The sequence below is a fragment of the Phycodurus eques genome, chromosome 3 (genome assembly GCF_024500275.1).
Source record: "Phycodurus eques isolate BA_2022a chromosome 3, UOR_Pequ_1.1, whole genome shotgun sequence".
Classification (NCBI taxonomy): domain Eukaryota; kingdom Metazoa; phylum Chordata; class Actinopteri; order Syngnathiformes; family Syngnathidae; genus Phycodurus; species Phycodurus eques.
In genome coordinates, this window is record NC_084527.1 from 29,833,902 (window position 1) to 29,849,993 (window position 16,092).

The 16,092-nt window shown below is 40.2% G+C and overlaps 2 protein-coding genes across 3 annotated transcripts in view; one reads left to right on the forward strand and one right to left on the reverse strand.

The window, feature by feature from the left end:
- Positions 1-1,912: 1,912 nt before the first annotated feature.
- Positions 1,913-4,254, reverse strand: neflb (neurofilament light chain b). Its single transcript, XM_061671067.1, has 4 exons — positions 3,157-4,254; positions 2,850-2,974; positions 2,377-2,753; positions 1,913-2,317 (listed from the first exon to the last, which is right to left on the reverse strand). Exons 1-4 carry the CDS (start codon positions 4,219-4,221, stop codon positions 2,166-2,168), a joined length of 1,719 nt encoding a protein of 572 aa, XP_061527051.1. The 5' UTR covers positions 4,222-4,254; the 3' UTR covers positions 1,913-2,165.
- Positions 4,255-6,757: 2,503 nt separating this feature from the next.
- cabin1 (calcineurin binding protein 1) overlaps positions 6,758-16,092 on the forward strand; it is a 62,112-nt gene continuing 52,777 nt past the window's right edge. For both annotated transcript variants that reach the window (XM_061673059.1, XM_061673060.1), the window contains exons 1-12: positions 6,758-6,922; positions 7,339-7,420; positions 7,576-7,668; positions 7,748-7,861; positions 11,313-11,447; positions 11,554-11,734; positions 11,813-11,942; positions 12,034-12,183; positions 14,004-14,299; positions 14,387-14,564; positions 15,611-15,744; positions 15,818-16,035. In XM_061673059.1, the coding sequence (XP_061529043.1) occupies positions 7,418-7,420; positions 7,576-7,668; positions 7,748-7,861; positions 11,313-11,447; positions 11,554-11,734; positions 11,813-11,942; positions 12,034-12,183; positions 14,004-14,299; positions 14,387-14,564; positions 15,611-15,744; positions 15,818-16,035 (1,632 nt within the window). In that variant the 5' untranslated portion in view covers positions 6,758-6,922; positions 7,339-7,417. The remainder of the gene's footprint in view (positions 6,923-7,338; positions 7,421-7,575; positions 7,669-7,747; positions 7,862-11,312; positions 11,448-11,553; positions 11,735-11,812; positions 11,943-12,033; positions 12,184-14,003; positions 14,300-14,386; positions 14,565-15,610; positions 15,745-15,817; positions 16,036-16,092) is intronic.

Genomic DNA, 16,092 nt, shown 5'->3' on the forward strand with positions numbered 1-16,092 from the left:
GGACTCTCAAGTTCTTCTCCACCAAACTCATCCCAACATGCCTTTATCGGCCTTGCTTTGTGCAATGGGGTACAGTCATGCAGGAACAGAAAACAGCCTTTCTCAAATTGTTCAGACAAAGATTGTATCATAGAACCACCCTATTATAAGGATAAAGAAACATAGTTTAGACAACTGTAATACGAGATGTAGCCCAGCCCCTGATTAATTAATTTGATTGAATTGAATTCTTACTATATGCATAGGTGTGTCTCAACACTTTTGTTTAGTGTGTGATGGCTTTATATGATTAGTATATTTGTCTGTGCCAAGAGCTCAGCCCCCTGTCCCAGCACTGTCTGTTGGGTGGCGTATGTATTTTGATCCAGCCAAAAGATCACCATTCGTCTGCTTGACTGTTTGAATCAATAAGAAAACATTTACCATATTGCTATTGCTTTGAGTAGCAAAAATGTGGGTGCAGCCAAACTCCCTGAGTGTGGTATTTCTGATCATTAAATAGAGTGCATTTAGAGTGCGACACAAGCTGCATTGTAGCACAGAAGGAGGCTGATAATGTGGTCTCGCTCAAGGTGGCAGTAAGCCAAGGACAAGGAGGATGGAGCCAATGAGGAGACATATAGTTGAGCGCATTGCCTTGTTGTATGCTCGCTTCTTCAATAATTATTGTATGAGCAAAATGTCCTGTTATACATGTTGATAGTGTGTGCTACACCTAATCAGATAGAGCTCTCGATGTATCCATTCCTCAGGGAGTGTCTGAGTGTAATAAGAGAAGATATTGAGTGTGTAACTCATTTACCTGATATAATGTGGACTGGGCTTCTGAGGATGCCGAAAGGAAGACTTGGGAGCTCTTTACTGGATATAAAACAGTCTGTCCTCTGTCAAGGTTTAATGCAATGAGATATGTCTCTGCGCTCCTCCCTTAGTCATTCCTCCTCTATCCCAGCCTCTCTATCTCTGTCCCCCTCTCTAATGAAATAATGAAATTCCCCTTCCCTGGCTGTCTTGCAAGAGCTGACACTTGGCCAGATTTCGTTGTCACGGCACACAAGCTGAGTCATAAAGGCTTCGACGTGGATCGACAGGGACGTGGATGAGGGTGAGGCATACAGGAAAAATACTGGCATCAGCTGAACTGATCACACAATGAATATAGATTTCATTAGGACAATGACATGTTCACTCAAAATAAACACAAATGCACCACTGTAACTTTATTGCTTTACACTGCTTAGCCTTAGCAGCTAAGCAGTGTAAAGCAATATAAGTTAGTCATGCAAAATCTAAAAAATGCATAGCTGCCAATTAAGAAAATGCTCTGATGGAATACAGTACTATGAACCTTTAAATGATTCTAATTAATGCATCAGTGGTGGCACGGTGGGCGACTGGTTAGCATATCCACCTCACAGTTCTGAGGACCCGGGTTCAAAACCCGCCTGTGTGGAGTTCGCATGTTCTCCCCATGCCTGTGTGGGTTTTCTCTGGGTATACTACGGTTTCCTCCCACGTCCCATACCATGTATGGTAGGTTAATTGAAGACTCTAAATTGCCCGTAGGTGTGAATGTGAATGGTTGTTTGTTTCTATGTGCCCTGAGATTGGCTGGCGACTAGTTCAGGGTGTACCCCGCCTCTCACCCGAAGATAACTGGGATAGGCTCCAGCACACCTGCGACCCCAGTGAGGATAAGCAGTACAGAAAATTAATGAATGAATAATGCATTAGTGATACAGGAGAAGTTTACTTTATTCTATTACCTTCTATTACCATGCCATGTAACCGTTTAATTTGCGTGCAATAAGTGTTCATTAAAAATGCCTTTTATTTGATGCAACAACTGTGTGTAGAACTACAAATGAAAACCACTCCAAGATTCTAGGTTTATAAGGCTTTAGGGCTTTAATTATTGCAGCACATTATGGATAGCAATCACTGGAAGGACATTAGCTAATTCAGTATAGACTTTCTTATATTGTGGTGACACTTAAGCACAAAGCGTTGCAAACAAATTTACACAAAGTATAATTGGTTTTGGTGCTTGTGAAATTCTCCTAATTTTGATAATATTGAAATTGTACTGTCCATGCAACAAGGTGAGACATTCACCATTACAATTTGAAGACGTATCCGAGCCTCACGGTGGAGGACAAACCGTACTAAGCTTTTCCATTTTTCTCATCAGCCTCTGTTTCCACTTCTTTTTGTCTTTCTTCCTTCTCATCATCCCTGTCCTCTCCTTCTTCTTTCTGCTCAGATTCATCAACTTCTTCCTTTTCATCCTCCTTCAATGGATCTTCTACCTTGGCCTCTTTAGGGAGAAACAAGAGTAATTAGGAAATGAAAATGAGTATACACACACACACTCACCTTCTCCATCAGCTTCATCTTCGCCATGCTCTTCTTCCTCATCTTCCTCTCCCTTCTCCCTGTCATCTAGTTCCACCTCCTCTTCTTCCTCCTTCTCCTCCCCCTCCTCTTCTTCCTCCTCCTCCTTGTCCTCCTCTTCCTGAGGAGGCCTTGCCTCAGCTTGCTGTGCTTCACTTGCAGATATTGCCTCCTCAGTGGATACTGTTGATCTGTACAATCGAGGGGTCAGTCGGTACGGAGCAGCCGAATGCAGTTGAGATTGCATGGAGACTAGAGTTCTTCCATGAGGAGGTCCAGCAAACACAGCTTGGGAGTGAACAACAGAAGACATCTGGCCACACCGGTCTAAGCGGTTCTCTTCTCCTTCAAGCAGCTTTCTAAGATTGTATTAAACATGGAGAGCAAGGAAAAACATTTGTGGCATGTTTCATAATTACAATGCAACATACATGAACTATGTGTATGATCACAACCTGTAGGCTGCAATTTCAATATCCAAGGCCATCTTCACATTCAAGAGATCTTGATAATCTTTCAGGTAGCGCGCCATTTCATTTTTGTTTGCCCTTAATTCTTCTTCCAGATGATTTATGGCATCCTGTGGAGAAAAATAAAAAGACATTATTTGCAGAAATCACCTTATAATATTTTTGTGTGCCAAAGCAACATCTTGGGAAAGATACTTTGCAGCAGATTTAGAAACTGTTTTTCTCATTTTACAGTGATTTGAAGACATTTTTGTCCTACAATGAAGACACACAATATCATGCAGTTGCTCACCTGCAGAGCAGAAATCTCAGCACTCTGTTTCTCCTCCACTTCCTGCAATTGGTTCTCCAGTGCTTGGTTTATCTCTCTGCAGGCATCAATCTCCAATGTCCTAGTTTTGAGCTGCCTGCGGTATTCACCAACCTCGTCTTTGACATTACGTGCACTCTCTGTATTGCGAGCAGTGCCAACCGACATCATATTCATCTTGTTGCAGAACCACTCCTCAGCTGACTGGCGATTGCATCGTGCCATTGTCTCATACTGGACTCGAATGTCACGTAGAGCAACTGATAGGTCAGGTTTAACTACATTCATCTCCACGGACACCTCCGTGCTATATTGTATTTGGGCCTGGAGTTCTGCAATTTCGCTCTCACAGAGACGCTTCAGGAAGGCTAGCTCATCCAACAGAATTTCAACTCTTTTCTCAAGCTCACGTCTCTCCATTGCTGCGACATCTGCCTGCTTTCTGGCATCCATAAGCCTGCCTTCTGCCCCCTCCCTACCAAGAACTTCATCCTCATAGCATTTTTGCAGGTTCTTCAACACGCCCTCAATCTCAGCCCTGTGGTGGTGGGCAGCTTGTCTCTCATAACGGGCCTCCTCCACTGCAGCATTGAGCTGACGGATCTCGTGCTCATATTGGGCCCGGAGGTTTGATGGTTCTGTTTGGCGCTGCCTGAGCAACAGGCGTTCAGTCTCCAGCAACTTGTTTTGTTGCTCCAGTTCATGGACCCTATCAATGAAGCTTGCAAAGCGGTCATTGAGATCTTGTAGTTCCGCCTTCTCCTGGGTCCTTAATCGTTTGAATTCAGAGGTGACCTGTGCTGCTTGGTCAAGGCGTAGCTCGGTGGCAGCTGTATACCCTGGAGCGGAAAGCAGGAAAGAGCTGGCGGTAGCTCGACTGTGGGTAGGAAAACTTCTGTATGACGACGCATAAGGTGTGGCGGCGGAGTGGCTCAAATATGCAGCCTTTGGTTCAATACTTCCACTAGATCCATATCCTGCACTACGCATAACCGTTCTCCTCTTGTAAGTAGAAGGAAAGTAAAAGTCAAAGCCGGTGGAACTCATGATTTAAGGCAATCTGCTCTGTGTCTTGGGATGTAGCTGTGTCAACTGCGCAATGATTCTGCATTACACTGGCTTTTATAGAGCCTGTAATGACCATGACGTAAGCTGCTTTTTGCAGACATGCTGACAAAAGGAATTGATAATGGAGCCAGCAAGCCAGTCTCAGCCAAGCGGGAGAGGTGGGGTGAGGATGTTCAATATGTTGAGTGGGAGAGGCACTGCAACAAGCAGGGTGACTGAGTGCACCACCCCACCCCAATTCTAAACCTGCAGGTTTTTATCTCAGTGTCTGTTATGTTATCAAACAAAAGAGTGTTCAGATGAAAGTAAAACTTAGTTATAATTTACATCGTATGTCTGCTTAAATGTGACTAAATGCACTGGTAATGGAGGCGGGTGAAGCTTCAACATATTGCAGTGAAACCACATTCCTGTACATCCCAAATCGGTACACTGCTGTATTGTATACACTAAAAGCCCCTTTGAAATATAGTAAATGTTTGCCCTCTAGTGGATGATTGATTGCTATGCAGGTGGGATCCTTTTAAGGACAGACATAATTCACTATTAGTTTTTATTAGATCTTTATTTAACTACATTTTACCGAATACATTTCTTAATAGAGCCGAAACCAGCAGTTTAGAATATTGATAGCTCTTGGGCAAGAGCTCAAATCAAATAATTAAGAGGCGTTAACAAATGCAAAACAGCATTTCTCAATGTAAAAAGACATCTTTCACGTCAAGCCTTCTTAACATTTAATAGCTTGACTGGATATGTGTTGAAGATATCTGTAATTAAATTTTGCCAAGTCAAAAAGTACATTAGTGATATCTGTAACTTGATTCCTCCTATCCACATTGATGTGCCAAGCCAAATCAAAATTTGACTATCCGTAATTAACATTGTAGGTATCAACAATGACATTCTGACTAATCGTAATTACATTTTGAATTGTTGAACTTTTCTTTTAAGATATCTGAAACCGAATTGTGATTAGTCGAAACAGCAGATAGAGATATCTGTAATTTAATTTCACCGAATCAAAACTGAATTACAAATATCTGCAATGAAATTTCGCCTTGGACAAATGACGTCAAGTTTGCCATTCATTGTTTACGATGTTCGTCATGACAGATACCTACAATTCAATTCCACATATCCACTTATGCATTACAGATATCTACAATTAGATTATGACTATCCATAAATCCATTTTGAGATATCTACAATTTGATTCCTCCTATCCACAAAGAGCATTTCAGATGTCTGCAACGTCATTTCACCTAGGACAAATGATGTCACTTTCGCCATTAATGTGGATGGGGTTCGTCATTACAGATATCTATAATTCAATTCCGGATATCCGCTTGTGCATTACAGATATCTACAATTAGATTATGACTGTCCATGACTCCAATTTGAGAAATCTACAATTTGATTTTGACTAGTCATAATTCCAGTTACAGATATCTACAGTGGGTACAGTCCAGCTGTGTTTGATAATAGTCCAATCAGTAGAATCAAACACAGCTGGACTCCAATGAAGGTGTAGAACCACCTCAAGGATGATCAGAAGAAATGGACAGCACCCGAGTTAAATATATGAGTGTCACAGCAGAGGGTCTGAATATTTATGGCTGTGTGATATTTCAGTTTTTCTTTTTTTAATAAATCAGCAAAAAAAAATAAAAAAAATTCAACAATTACGTTTTTTTTTCTGTCAATACGAGGTGCTGTGTGTACATTAATGAGGAAAAAAATGAACACAAACGATTTTAACAAATGGCTACAATATAACAAAGAGTGAAAAATTTAAGGGGGGCTGAATACTTTCCGTACCCACTGTACATTTTGATTTTGCCTCGTCAAAACTTGATTTGCCCTCGGCGAAATGACGTTGCAGATATCTGAAATGCTCATTGTGGATAGGAGGAATCAAGTTACGGATATCACTAATGTTCTTCTCATTACACATATCTTGAACACGTATCGAGGACAATTAACGTCACTTTTACCGTTCATTGTGTACGGAGTTCGTCATTACAGATGTTTCCAATTCAGTTACAGATATTTGCTATGTGAATGACAGCTATCTGGAATTGAACTGTAGATATATATGCAACTCCAGTTTGAAATATCTACAATTTGAATCTGACTGGTTATAATTCCAGTTCAAGAGATCTCTAATTCAGCTCAATTCAAGAGAGCTATCTGTCCCTTTGTCGGATATCCGAAATCAAGTTTTGATGAGGCGAAATCAAAATGTAGATATCTGTAACTGGAATTATGATTTATGACTATGACTACTCAAAATGGAATTCCGACTCGTTGTTGATATCAATTACGTTAATTCCAGATTGTCAACCCTAGCTTTTAAATGTTAAGAAGCCTTGACACAAATTACTTGACCGATCGTAACATACGTGAGAATTTAGGAAAACGCAGGTGTTTAATATGCAAAAATGTGATTGGGCAGGCGAATACAGCATTGGCCAATGGGCGACGAGTTTACTAGTGAGTAGCCTACGTCAGGCTGAGAGGGCGCTTCTTACACGAACAACAACAAAGGCTGATGAATTGATGAAGTTTCAAACTGAAACAGTCCTCCGTATGGTAGCTCTCTTGTAGAGTTTTCACAGTATACTGCCTTGATTTAATCACATTAATGTTACAGTTCCTGTCGAGACGGAATTGAATGGTAAGTCCTATTCTCAGTCGCTTTGCATCGATCGGCTCCCCTGGTGAATGAAACAGTAGCACATCCAACTCCCATTAGCTCAGGCACCTTAGTGAGATTTTAGGTTTGTCTCCTTTATAACGTCGGAAAATTGACAGCCCATTAGGTTATTGATCCACTAATATTTTTACTGGTTATTTCCTTCATTCGACTTAGTCCCGTGGCTGAGCTAAGCTAACTATGCTATACTTTCATTGACATTCTGAGTAAGGTTAAGCTAACCATATCGGCAGCGCGCTGAGCGATCATATTTGACCAAACCAAGCCCCAAAGACGCTATCACACTACTGCCAGCGCACATTATTTATTATTTATATACTCACCCATCACTTGACCTTGCAAGTTTTCTCTCTCACCCCTACTCTATTTTGTACTAGTAAACAGATCCGATCAGGAGCTGCTGAACCCAAAGGTGGATGGCCTGCAATCAAATAGCACATCATCCGTGATAGAAAAATGGTAACCTCGTCAAACTGCGCTGCGGCACTCTATTAACATGTTTTGTCAAGCAATCAAGTGGTTGTTGGATTTACAGCTTTACCTATGTGTGAGCTTCTCCTGTTTACTTGTATGTTTTTCTGTTTTTTTTTTAAATTATTATTATTTTTTTACAGATTCGAATTGCGGCATTAAACGCAGCATCGACAGCTGCAGATGAGTCTCAAGACCCCTTGAAAAGTAAAAAAAGTAGAACAAAAGAAGCTCAGGTACAGTGAATCTGTGCGATGTGTATTCTCTACTGCCAACATTTCCGAGATGACACTTTATTGTTTTTACTCTATCTAGGAAGCAGAGGCTTTTGCTTTGTATCATAAAGCTTTAGATCTGCAGAAACATGACAAGTTTGAGGAGTCTGCCGAAGCATATCATGAGCTGCTTAAAACACCACTCCTCAAAGAGGTAAACTAGTATACAACGTATTGTCTTCACTTATTACAGTCCGTAGCCATAATGTGGTCTTTCACATAACCGTAGTAATATTTCCAATTTAGTCTACAGGCGGCACGGTGACCGACTGGTTCGCACATCTGCATCACCGTTCTGAGGTCCCACGTTCAAATCCGGCCTCCTTGTGTCATACATCCAAATCAGTTACCTTTCGGCGAAATTCACCATTTTGAACTCAAAATAGGCCATTTACATAAATCGTAGATTTGAAATGAAATGAAATGAGTTTTTCCTGCGGAGGAGGGTCGCTGTCACTGACTTCATAGGCTGTTTCGTACTCCTTGAACGCTGGCAGCGAGATCCATTCCACACATTCATCATCAACACACAGATGTAATGAAATGTCTCGTGTATAATGTGCACCCATGTATAATACGCACCCCCGAAGTTGACCTCCAAATTTTGGAAAACCCTTCTACCTGTGTATAATGCATTTTTACAATATATGATTTTGCAAAACATGACGTATTATCTATGCTTTGTTAATTTTTTTCAGATAATTATTCTGAAGTTAAGCACTTTATTTGAACACGTAATTTACTTGCTCTTATTTTTAATTTTACAGCCCTACTTTTATTTAGTGAATAAGACAACACACAGTTGTGCTCATATGTTTGATTACCCAGGCAGAATTTGTACAATACAATTATTTAAAGAAAACATGAAGGACCAGGCGAAACACATTTAGTTTTAATGTTATTGAAATTAAACTGTCATGCATTTCAGAAAAGCATTATCATCAAACAAAACATAACCATAAAGAAATTAATGATGGTTGTTGTTCAGTCATTGGTCATATTTAAAAAAAAAACAAAAAAAAAAAATATTTCACAAATTCTTCCAGGTATGTAACCTGTACATATTATGCAGTCATACGTAGTAGCCCTGTCATATTGGAATGAAAATGTAGGCTACACCTTTTTCATAGCCTCTCGGTGGCGCTGGCATATTAGAATAAAAGTGTACACCTTTCTCATAACCTCTAGGTGGCTGTGGCATATTTAAATGAACGTGGACCGCTTTTTCATAACCTCTAGATGGTGGCATACATTTATAAAGTGGGAAAGTCTTTTTCATTTTCCCCTATACCTATATATCATGCGCACCACTGATTTTTGAAATTTTTTTTGAGGGGGCAAATTCGCATTATACATGAGAAATTACGGTAATTGTGAATATTACTCTGCGGTGGACTAATATGCGGCCTGAGGTTCCGCCTGTACACTCGGAGTCACAGGAGTTGACGAGACCAGAAAAAAACTTCCGCCGCTTCTGGTGTTAACTCATTCACTGCCAACCTTCACAGTTAACATGGATATTTTACTTCTAAAGCCGTCAATGGCAGTGAATGTGTTTTAATAAGTCACAGTTTACTCCGTTACAATGATCTAAATGTCGCTCGCTACTTTTATTGATCAATTATTGCTTATTTATCAACTATTTTGTGCGCGAGTCTTCGATTTCCGCATCGGCCGCTGTTTGCGTCATCCAATTTAAGCGCTACTGACGTTTAAGTCTAGTTTACCAATCAAACGACACAAAAATGTCACATGACCTCACACGATGTCTTCACATTGGGCTTCCCGGGCATAGGTATTCATTCACACAAGATAAGCCGTGGCGGCCATGTTGGGAAGGTCGTCGTTACTATGAAGGCAACGGCGCGCTACTCTTGTTTACATTTAGATCAACAATAACAACAGCTTTCATGTATTCTAGTATTTGTCTGGCACTGTCTGCCCAAACGTGGATATTTTCAGCACACTTATAACTTGAGAAACCACCGTGCAGTAAATTGCAGGTTTTTGTTTTTGTAGTTTTGACTGTGCTTGCATACACACAGCAACTTCAGAATTTGTTCAAGCACATTTTATTTTGTAATTTTTATGTTTTATTATTGTTCCTGCTGTGGTAAAAGAACTCAGAAGCTACTCACTATTTACTCAGTACTTGAGTAATAATTTCACTGTGTAATGTTTTGGAGGATTACTGTTTACGTTTACTTGAGTCACATTATTGTCAAGTAACAGTACTTGACTTACTTGAGGACAATGTTTGGCGACTCTACCCACCTCTGGAGCGGACAACCTCTATTGCTACTCTTGCGTTTAAGCAACATTTTTGCTCATCAGATCAGCCAGTGTGGTATTTGTTGCGCTGGTCTTTTGTATTTTCGAAGCACACATAACATCGGCGACAAGATCTGATCCGCTATTACATTTTGTATTAATTAGGAAACGCCGCTACAATTATCTAATTAGTTTACGGATGTTAATGTTAAATGTATTAAGCGACAGAGCGCTGTTAAGGATTATGTGACAACAAAGAATGAACGAACTTCAAATTCAGAAATGGCCAATAAAAACAGAAAAATATTGTACTTCATATTTTCCTGTAGGATGCATTTGGGATTAGCCTTTGAAGTTGGTAATAGTGAAAAATGAAGTGAAACAGACAATGATTTTAGTCAATTCCTTTCCAGAATGAGAGTGCTTAAAGAGGAGGATTCTATTCATGTGGCACAGCTTGAAGCTGGCCTTATGTGCGGGTGGAGATGGGCCTGGCTCAAGTTGGAGGCCAAAACAAAATAAAGCACAGAAATGAGGCAAATTTTATTTTAATCTTAAATTTGTACATCAACATGTACTTGAGCGGTGTAAATACGTTTTTCTGCGTGAATAATTTATTATTTTTTTGCCTTATTGTACTTTATTTTTTATTTTATTTATTTATTTATTTTTAATTAAGGAATCTTCCAGATTCCTTAATTTATGTTAAAATCAAAATAATTTTGTGTGGGGGCTCGGGGGATTCCCCCCCCCCCCCCCTTCCCCTCTAAAATGTTATTATTATTTTTTTTTTGGTCACCTTTTTCCTGCCTTTGGTGTTTGCTTGTCTGTTTTGTGGAGTTTGCATGTTCTAACGGTGCCTGCGTGGGTTTTCTCTGGGTTCTCCGGTTTCCTCCCATATTCCAAAAACATGCCTGGTAGTTTAATTGAGAACTCTAAATTGCCCTAAGGTGTGAATGTGAGTGCAAATGGTTGTTTGTCTGTATGTGCTCTGCGATTGGCTGGCAACTAGTTCAGGGTGTAGCCCGCCTCTCGTCCGAAGTTAGCTGAGATAGGCACCGGCACACCTGTGAAACCAGTGAGGATAAGTGGTAAAGAGAATGGATGGATGGATTGATAGTCTGCTTACACCTAAGCAGTTGTTTTGGTACTGCCATAATTTTTCATCATATAATTACAGATATTACTGCTCTAATGTGAGAAGCTATGTAAACAATAAATTTTTATCTGATGGTCAAATGTAAGCTTTTGATCAGAAAAAAATATCCCAATTTAATTGATTTAAAATGAAATCCTCAGTTTGACATACCTTAATTCATTGTTTATTATTTAAGGCCATGCCCTCAGAGGATCAGAGCATGGGTCTCAAGCATCCCGGACTGATGTTGAAGTATTCCACGTTTAAAAACCTGGCTAGTATGGCTGCTTCACGAGATGACCTGGAGACAGCGATGGAGTTTTACTTAGAGGTCAAACAATAAAACCGTACCACATAATGCTTTTTACATCTAAAATGTTGTCTTTATGGAAAAAGGATAAAAACCATTTTTATAGTCCTCTCCATTTTTTTTGTAGGCTGTTATGTTGGATTCCACTGATGTGAACATGTGGTTCAAAATTGGACAAGTGGCTGTACGACTACTGCGCATTCCCCTGGCCCGGCATGCTTTTGAGGAGGGGTTGCAGTGTAACCCAGACCACTGGCCCTGCCTGGACAATCTGATCACTATTCTCTACACGCTCTGTGACTATACCTGTATGTTTAACATAGCCGTTATCAGTTTGCTATTTATCATTTCACAATACAAACCTTAAAATTAAATCAAATTTCCAGGGTGTTTGTACTTCATCAGTAAAGCTCTTGAAAAGGATCATTGTTACACCAAAGGCCTGGTGCTGAAGGAGAAAATCTTTGAGGAACAGGCCAGTCTTAAAAGAGAGACAATGGAGATGTTCAAGAGATGGTGACTGAACTTATTTCTATAGAATCTTTAGGAAGAGCCCCCATCAACATGTCACTTTTTGACTTTTTTTTGTGCTGTGGGTTCTTTGCAGTGACATGTCTGTCCACTATGTGGATGTGGAGGAAGAGGAATGCAAATCCATTGTGGAAGAGGCGCTGGATTTAAGGAAGCGTAGACAGACTCTCTCTTACACGGAACCAACCCCTGATCTTCTCTTGATTAAGCCTATCCGGTGTCTTTCGTGGGTACTCTGAACAGTGTTTCTGAAAACTGTTTGAAAATCCTTTCAAGGGCTCATTATAATATGTCACACACAGAAAGTTTACTAAGCGCTTGCAACAATCATACAGTGGGTACAGAAAGTATTCAGTCTGTCTTAAAATGTTCACTCTTTGTTATATTGCAGCCATTTGCTAAAATCATTGTTCATTTTTATTCCTCATTAATGTACACACAGCACCCCATATTGACAGGAAAAAAACAGAATTGTTTAATTTTTTGCAGATTTATTAAAAAAGAAAAACTGAAATATCAAACAGCCATAAATATTTAGACCCTTTGCTGTGACACTCATATATTTAACCCGGGTGCTCTCCATTTCTTCTGATCATCCTTGAGATGGTTCTACACCTTCATTGGAGTCCAGCTGTGTTTCATAATACTGATTGGACCTGATTAGCAAAGCCACACACCTGTGTATATAAGACCTTACAGCTCACAGTGCATGTCAGAGCAAAGGAGAATCATGAGGTCAAACTGACTGCCTGAAGAGCTCAGAGACAATTGTGACAAGGCACAGATCTGGCCAAGGTTACCAAAAAAAATTCTGCCTTAAGGTTGCTAAGAGCACACTGGGCTCCAAAATCCTTAAATGGAAGATGTTTGGGACGACCAGAACCCTTCCTAGAGCTGGCCGTCCGATCAAACTAAGCAATCGGGGGAGAAGAGCCTTGGCGAGAGAGGTAAAGAAGAACCCAAAGGTCACTGTGGCTGAGCTCAAGAGATTCAGTCGGGAGGTGGGAGAAAGTTCGAGAAAGTCAACCATCACTGCAGCCCTCCACCAGTCGGGGCTTTATGGCAGAGAGGCCCAACGGAAGCCTCTCCTCATTGCAAGACACATGAAAGTTTGCTTTAAAAAAAACACCTGAAAGACTCTAAGATGGTGAGAAATAAGATTATCTGGTCTGATGAGACCAAAATGAAACTTTTTGGCTTTAATTCTAAGCGGTATGCGTGGAGAAAACCAGGCACTGCTCATCACCTGTCCAATACAGTCCCAACAGTGAAGCATGGTGGTGGCAGCATTATGCTGTGGGGGTGTTTTTCAGCTGCAAGGACAGGACGACTGGTTGCAATCGAAGGGAAGATGACTGTGGCCAGGTACAGGGATATCCTGGACGAAAACCTTGTCCAGAGTGCTCAGGACCTCAGACTGGGTCGAAGGTTCAAATTCCAACAAGACAACGACCCTCAGCACACGGCTAAAATAACGGAGTGGCTTCAGAACAACTCCGTGACTGTTCTAGAATGGCTCAGCCAGAGCCCTGACTTAAACCCAATTGAGCATCTCTGGAGATACCTGAAAATGTCTGTCCACCAATGTTCACCATCCAACCTGACAGAACTGGAGAGGATCTGCAAGGAGGAATGGCAGAGGATGCCAAATCCAGATGTGAAAAAATTGTTGCATCAATCCCAAAAAGATTCATGGACGTATTAGCTCAAAAGGGCACTTCTACTAAATACTGAGCAAAGGGTCTGAATACTTATGGCTGTGTGATATTTCAGTTTTTCTTTTTAAATAAATCTGCAAAAAACTCAACAATTCTGTTGTTTTTTTCTGTCAATATGGGGTGATGTCTGTGGGAATGTTAATGAGGGAAAAAAAGAAAAGAAAAATTATTCTCGCAAATGGCTGCACTATCACGAGTGAAAAATTTAAGGGGGTCTGAATACTTTTCATACCCAACGTATATATAGAAACTGTCAACAATACCATAATTATTATTATTTTTGTTGTTGAACAAATTGATTTGACATGGGTGTATTTTCCGAACACAGGTGGAAGCATGTGGGTGAAAGCCTTATTGCAATGTATAGATATCAAACTACATGTGGGCCGCCACGACTGAGTCTTGGACGCAGAATTGACTTGTCAGTATACTGCGAACGAAGCTTCCTCCAAACCTTGCCTGAACCCAGCAGTCCGATCAGCACAGTTCAAGCGACGGTGCTGAGCAGCAGCCCCAGCTCATCTCTACCGCCGACTGTCCTTCCTGAGACATCAACGCTCTCACAACCTGCCATCCAAACCCAAATTACCATTGTGGAAATCCCCACATCTTCTCCTTCTGTCGGTCAGTTTTAATAAGTTACACATTTTTAAACAACTATTTAATGATGTAAAATGTTATTTTATAACATTGTTTTCACCCCATCCACAGTTACAGCTATGGACATTTCTCTGACAGACAAGGCAAAGAAAGCACCTAAAAGGAAACGTGTAGTAGAAGATAACATTGAGACCGCCAAGAGGCGTTCAGCACGGGTTAGGAACACCAAATGCAAAAAAGAAGAGAAGGTTGATTTTCAGGAATTGCTGTTTAAGTACCTTCCTTCAAGGTAACCTCCATTTGTGTTGTTACTGTTCATACCACTTGTGTGTGCTGTTGTTGTATTTCATGTCATTTTATTGATGCAGCTTTTTGTCTATATGTGTCCTACAATTGGATGGCGACCAGTCCAGGGTGTATCCGCCTCACGCCCAAAGTCAGCTGGGATGGACTCCAGTTACACCCGTGACCCTCGTGGGAATAAGCGATATAATTGATAGCTTGGTACTGTAAATCCTCGTATAATGCTCATTTCCCCCCCAAAAAAAATTTCAAGTCAATAGTGTATGTATACATAGGTATAGGGAAAATGGAAAAAAAAGTTCACATTTTATAATTGTATGAAAAAGCTGTACAAATTCATTCCAATATGCCACCGCCACCGAGAGTTTATGAAAAAGGTGGAGCCTACACTTTCATTCCAATATGACGGGGGTACGTATGACTGCATATACGTACACTTGTGCTCATAAGTTTACATACTCTGGCAGAATTTGTGCAATAGTGATTTTTTTTTCTTTGAAATACAACTGACGACTGAACAACAACCATCATTCATTTCTTTATGGTTATGTTTTGTTTAATGATAATGCTTTTCTGAAATGCTTGACTGTTTAATTTGAATCCCATTGAAATAAAATGTTTCGCCTGGCCCTTGATGTTTTCTTTAAAGAATTCTACCCATCTTACAAATTCTGCCTGGGTAATCAAACATATGAGCACAACTGTGTGTTTTCTCATTTACTAAATAAAAGTAGGGCTGTTAATTTCAAAATAAGAGCAAGTAAATTACGTGTTAAAATAAAGTGCTTGACTTCAGAATAATTATTTGAAAAAAACTAACAAAATACAGATAATAGTGCATTTTTTGATCATATGGGTGGAAGAAAAATCATTCATTTGTAAAAATGCATTATACATAGGTAGAAGGGTTTTCCAGAATTTTGAGGTCAACTTTGGTTTTATGCATGAGTGCGCATTATACACAAGAAATTACGGTAGATGGATGGTTTACTTTTGTTATGTAGATGCATCAAATCATTTAACTTCTTGTAGGCTAAGGAAGTTTGATCCTGATAATGAAGATGAAAGTCTGAGTAATCTTGAGACACAGTGTGATGGAAAGGATGACATGCAGCCTCTACTTGGGAGCTGCGCTGAAGTTGACACAGTTGATTACATGGAGTCTGGTACACCTAGTCCTTCATCTGTCTTTATGTTCATGACATCATCTTTCCTATTAACAGTTTATTTTTTTTGTAGAGCAACAGGATGTTCATCACTTCCTTCTTAAAAATATGACCAATGGAGGAATACTGGACCTGATGTTGGGCTATCTGAAAGCAGTGGGTCTGAAGTTCATGGAGGAGTGGCCTCCAGGTATGACTGCTGTGGTGCTGGAGGTCTACCAGAGTTGGAGAAAGCACAGCTGTGGGCTTCCTAACCCTTTGTTTCGAGACTGCAGTAACCAGCACATCCGGGTAAATGACAAGACAGGAAATGTTTGCTACAAAATAAATAAGACAATACGTAGGCTC

Bases quoted from the DNA above. Each gene is read 5' to 3' on its own strand.
- neflb (XM_061671067.1), bottom strand. From the start codon at position 4,221: ATGAGTTCCACCGGCTTTGACTTTTACTTTCCTTCTACTTACAAGAGG. The intron at 2,975-3,156 runs GTGAGCAACTGC...TTTTCTCCACAG, and splicing joins CTGAGATTTCTGCTCTGCAG to GATGCCATAAATCATCTGGA. The intron at 2,318-2,376 runs GTGAGTGTGTGT...TTCTCCCTAAAG, and splicing joins AGATGAAGCTGATGGAGAAG to AGGCCAAGGTAGAAGATCCA.